The sequence below is a fragment of the Coregonus clupeaformis genome, chromosome 29 (genome assembly GCF_020615455.1).
Source record: "Coregonus clupeaformis isolate EN_2021a chromosome 29, ASM2061545v1, whole genome shotgun sequence".
Taxonomy (NCBI): Eukaryota; Metazoa; Chordata; class Actinopteri; order Salmoniformes; family Salmonidae; genus Coregonus; species Coregonus clupeaformis.
In genome coordinates, this window is record NC_059220.1 from 5,456,574 (window position 1) to 5,462,573 (window position 6,000).

General features: G+C 51.0%; 1 protein-coding gene across 2 annotated transcripts in view; it reads left to right on the top strand.

The window, feature by feature from the left end:
- The window catches only part of LOC121544581 (mitogen-activated protein kinase kinase kinase kinase 5), a 141,913-nt gene that overhangs the window by 9,152 nt on the left and 126,761 nt on the right, over window positions 1–6,000 (top strand). For both annotated transcript variants that reach the window (XM_041854541.2, XM_041854542.2), the window contains exon 4: window positions 5,116–5,173. In XM_041854541.2, the coding sequence (XP_041710475.1) occupies window positions 5,116–5,173 (58 nt within the window). The remainder of the gene's footprint in view (window positions 1–5,115; window positions 5,174–6,000) is intronic.

Genomic DNA, 6,000 nt, shown 5'->3' on the forward strand with positions numbered 1-6,000 from the left:
ATTTGGATTGTTATGGATGACTAGGTGACCCATTTGGATTGTTATGGATGACTAGGCGACCCATTTGGATTGTTATGGATGACTAGGCGACCCATTTGGATTGTTATGGATGACTAGGCGACCCATTTGGATTGTTATGGATGACTAGGCGACCCATTTGGATTGTTATGGATGACTAGGCGACCCATTTGGATTGTTATGGATGACTAGGCTACCCATTTGGATTGTTATGGATGACTAGGCGACCCATTTGGATTGTTATGGATGACTAGGCGACCCATTTGGATTGTTATGGATGACTAGGCGACCCATTTGGATTGTTATGGATGACTAGGCTACCCATTTGGATTGTTATGGATGACTAGGCTACCCATTTGGATTGTTATGGATGACTAGGCTACCCATTTGGATTGTTATGGATGACTAGGCGACCCATTTGGATTGTTATGGATGACTAGGCTACCCATTTGGATTGTTATGGATGACTAGGCTACCCATTTGGATTGTTATGGATGACTAGGCTACCCATTTGGATTGTTATGGATGACTAGGCTACCCATTTGGATTGTTATGGATGACTAGGCTACCCATTTGGATTGTTATGGATGACTAGGCTACCCATTTGGATTGTTATGGATGACTAGGCTACCCATTTGGATTGTTATGGATGACTAGGCTACCCATTTGGATTGTTATGGATGACTAGGCTACCCATTTGGATTGTTATGGATGACTAGGCTACCCATTTGGATTGTTATGGATGACTAGGCTACCCATTTGGATTGTTATGGATGACTAGGCGACCCATTTGGATTGTTATGGATGACTAGGCGACCCATTTGGATTGTTATGGATGACTAGGCGACCCATTTGGATTGTTATGGATGACTAGGCGACCCATTTGGATTGTTATGGATGACTAGGCGACCCATTTGGATTGTTATGGATGACTAGGCTACCCATTTGGATTGTTATGGATGACTAGGCGACCCATTTGGATTGTTATGGATGACTAGGCTACCCATTTGGATTGTTATGGATGACTAGGCGACCCATTTGGATTGTTATGGATGACTAGGCTACCCATTTGGATTGTTATGGATGACTAGGCGACCCATTTGGATTGTTATGGATGACTAGGCGACCCATTTGGATTGTTATGGATGACTAGGCGACCCATTTGGATTGTTATGGATGACTAGGCGACCCATTTGGATTGTTATGGATGACTAGGCGACCCATTTGGATTGTTATGGATGACTAGGCGACCCATTTGGATTGTTATGGATGACTAGGCGACCCATTTGGATTGTTATGGATGACTAGGCGACCCATTTGGATTGTTATGGATGACTAGGCTACCCATTTGGATTGTTATGGATGACTAGGCTACCCATTTGGATTGTTATGGATGACTAGGCTACCCATTTGGATTGTTATGGATGACTAGGCTACCCATTTGGATTGTTATGGATGACTAGGCTACCCATTTGGATTGTTATGGATGACTAGGCTACCCATTTGGATTGTTATGGATGACTAGGCTACCCATTTGGATCCAGTGTGTGATAGTCGAGGCAGCCAGTCTGTCAAGCCCTCGCCTCACAAAGCAATCTCTGGCAGGCCAGGCCCACCCCAGACACAGGCCCACCCCAGACACAGGCCCACCCCAGACACAGGCCCACCCCAGACACAGGCCCACCCCAGACACAGGCCCACCCCAGACACAGGCCAGTCCCACCCCAGACACAGGCCAGTCCCACCCCAGACACAGGCCAGTCCCACCCCAGACACAGGCCAGTCCCACCCCAGACACAGGCCAGTCCCACCCCAGACACAGGCCAGTCCCACCCCAGACACAGGCCAGTCCCACCCCAGACACAGGCCAGGCCCACCCCAGACACAGGCCCACCCCAGACACAGGCCCACCCCAGACACAGGCCCACCCCAGACACAGGCCAGTCCCACCCCAGACACAGGCCAGTCCCACCCCAGACACAGGCCCACCCCAGACACAGGCCCACCCTAGACACAGGCCCACCCCAGACACAGGCCAGTCCCACCCCAGACACAGGCCAGGCCCACCCCAGACACAGGCCCACCCCAGACACAGGCCCACCCCAGACACAGGCCAGTCCCACCCCAGACACAGGCCAGGCCCACCCCAGACACAGGCCCACCCCAGACACAGGCCAGTCCCACCCCAGACCCAGGCCAGTCCCAGACACAGGCCCACCCCAGACACAGGCCCACCCCAGACACAGGCCCACCCCAGACACAGGCCCACCCCAGACACAGGCCAGTCCCACCCCAGACACAGGCCAGTCCCACCCCAGACACAGGCCCACCCCAGACACAGGCCCACCCCAGACACAGCCCCACCACAGACACAGGCCCACCACAGACACAGGCCAGTCCCACCCCAGACACAGGCCAGTCCCACCACAGACACAGTCCCACCACAGACACAGGCCAGTCCCACCCCAGACACAGGCCAGTCCCACCACAGACGCAGGCCAGTCCCACCCCAGACGCAGGCCAGTCCCACCCCAGACACAGGCCAGTCCCACCCCAGACACAGGCCAGTCCCACCACAGACACAGGCCAGTCCCACCACAGACACAGGCCAGTCCCACCACAGACACAGGCCCACCACAGACACCGGCCAGTCCCACCACAGACACAGGCCAGTCCCACCCCAGACGCAGGCCAGTCCCACCACAGACACAGGCCAGTCCCACCACAGACACAGGCCAGTCCCACCACAGACACAGGCCAGTCCCACCCCAGACACAGTCCCACCCCAGACACAGTCCCACCACAGACACAGGCCAGTCCCACCACAGACACAGGCCCACCACAGACACAGGCCAGGCCCACCACAGACACAGGCCAGTCCCACCACAGACGCAGGCCAGTCCCACCCCAGACACAGTCCCACCCCAGACACAGTCCCACCACAGACACAGGCCAGTCCCACCACAGACACAGGCCCACCACAGACACAGGCCAGTCCCACCACAGACACAGGCCAGTCCCACCACAGACACAGGCCAGTCCCACCACAGACACAGGCCAGTCCCACCCCAGACACAGGCCAGTCCCACCACAGACGCAGGCCCACCACAGACACAGGCCAGTCCCACCACAGACGCAGGCAGCCGAGGCAGGGCCACTGGTGGAATGCAGTGCCTGGTGTTCTCCCAGAGAGAGCCATGAACACGCAAGGCTGGCCATTCCCACCCCAGACACAGGCCCACCCCAGACACAGGCCCACCCCAGAAAACTTAGTCCACAGTGTTCGTAAGAGATTGTAGTTTTGGGAACAGAACTGTATTGATGGGCTCCCGAGTGGCGCAGCGGTCTAAGGCACTGCATCTCAGTGCTTGAGGCGTCACTACAGACCCCCCCCTGGTTCGATTCCAGGCTGTATCACAACCGGCCGTGATTGGGAGTCCCATAGGGCGGCGCACAATTGGCCCAGCGTCGTCCAAGTTTGGCCGGTGTAGGTCGTCATTGTAAATAAGAATTTGTTCTTAACTGACTTGCCTAGTTAAATAAATGTAAAATGAATAAATAAAAATCCCACCCCAGGCACAGGCAGGACTGTGGCAGCAAGGCTGCAGAGTGAAATATGATCAGGTCCTTGTATAAACATGCGCCCAGAACAGGAGTGTTCTTTGCTGTACTGACAGCGGAAATACTTCCGATTTGAAAGGTCCTCCCCTAACCACGCCTTTTGGTCTGCTGCAGTGCACAGATGGGTTTTGAGACCCATTTGTAAAACCTGAGTGAGGTGTCAACTAGGAAGTAAAACCCACGGAGCTTGAGTTTGATTGGTTGTTTTGTTACTCAGCTCTTGTCTTGTCTCCTTTTGAGTAACAGTTTTGATATGTGTCATCCAGGGATGGAAATTAAAGATGGCTCGCTAGCCCAAGGCTAGTACTTTTCAGACCAGGCTAGTAGAAAATATGCCCATCTAGCCTGCCAGATAGTGAAATTTGGTATTTTCAAATACCGCATCATAGCACAGATTTTTGGACCCGGGCTAGTAAACGTTGTAATCTGCTAGCCCTTTTGGCCAGTGCCCAAAATCCTTAAATTCTATCCCTGGACTTTCATCTACAGTATCTCTGTCTGTTAATTGTCCTGAGTCTGTAAATAGTAAATTAGTAATCAGTCCCTCCCAGGATTTTGTGACGTTTTATTCTGATAGGCTAGTTGCGGGCTTGATTTTGCTGCGTCCATTCTGACATTTTGCGCCGACGAGGGAAAGTTTGTTGATGTGTTGCTTAAGTGATAGGGTGAAATTGCGAGCCCTCTTTTTGTAGTGCGGCGATCAGACCGTTTAAATGTGGTAATATTGCAATGATTTGACTGGTTTATGCGATAATAGTGCAGTGATTTGGTCAAATGTTTAAGCCCTCGCATAATATGCAGAGAATTATTGATTTTAGCTAAATATGTTCCCATCGCAAAATCCCAGAGGGACTGAGTAATGAAGATAAAACCAACGATATTCCTTTGGCAGCCTGGACTGATTTGTTGTAATCTGCAAACTTAATTTAGAGAGAGATCTGTTCATTGTGAGGCAGTGTGTGGTGGGCTCTGGACAGGACATGGCTCAGATGGTATAGCATGATGCTTGCAATGCCAGGATAGAGAGTTTGATTCCTGGGGCCACCTGTAAATAAGTACGTTATGCACTGCATGACTAAGTCGCTTTCGATAAAAGCGTCTGCTGAATGGCAGATGTTATGTGATGCCCAGACCTGAACTAGGCCTAACTGGTGACTAATGCCACAGTAGGACAATTTCACTAGTCCTAAAATACACTAGCTGATAACGAGGGTATTCATGATATTATGCAAACATCACCAACATTGACTGGCTCCCCGATCCCCAACATTGACTGGCTCCCCGATCCCCAACATTGACTGGCTCCCCGATCCCCAACATTGACTGGCTCCCCGATCCCCAACATTGACTGGCTCCCCGATCCCCAACATTGACTGGCTCCCAGATCCCCAACATTGACTGGCTCCCCGATCCCCAACATTGACTGGCTCCCCGATCCCCAAGCAGTGTTCTGAAATGTTTTATTGTCTCTTTCAGGCTCGAAACATCCAAACGGGAGAGCTTGCCGCTGTTAAGATTATTAAACTGGAACCAGGTGAGTTGGATCTACCTACAATTCTTCTTTCCACTTATGAGTGAAAAGTACTCACTCATTGAGAATTTCTGTTAAGGATCCTAACCAAAGAGGACATTAAGCATATAATGTTGCACCCCAGATTTAAGGGAAAACAATGTTTTCATAAGACTGAGTGTAGGTGAGCGGCAATTTGATAAAAATACTAAATCTAGAATTCTCTGTTAAGACCATTAAGCCCTGATGTGTTGGAAGGGTATGCTATACCATAAGCATGTTGTAAACTGGTCTGAAGAAGCCATGGGATCGTTTCGGGAAGATGGGAGGAAAATAAATCATGTTTGGGGTCTACATTGGGTCTCGGACCGGCGTTTCACTGTGACCCAGATTAGTGGGATTACCTCCCAAAGGGGTTTTGTGCCTCCAGCCTGCCACCCAGATAGACACCAGCTGATTAACTATGCTAGTGTCATTGAAGTAAAGAAGGGTCCCTACTGGGTGATTCCTCCCTAGCCCGGTCCCACATCTGTTAGTGCTGGCTTGCCACCTCCTATGGTGGTCGTTGGTGTGACAGTGACCATAGGAGTTTGCTAGACAGCACAAACCGATGTGGGACCGGGCTAGGCATACTACTGTTGGTGTTGATGACAGGTCTCTCTTTAAGAAGAGTTTGTTTTAGACTCACCTTTTATGATTAAAGGTTAAATGGAAATGATGAGGGATGTGTGTTGTTGGGTGTGTTTGTGTGGCTTTTCTGCATCTTATAACATTTTAAATACATGTTAACTCGGGCTTAGTGGTTCAACTCCATAGTAAGCCTAGGAAAAGTTCCCCCTGTTGCCTGCTCA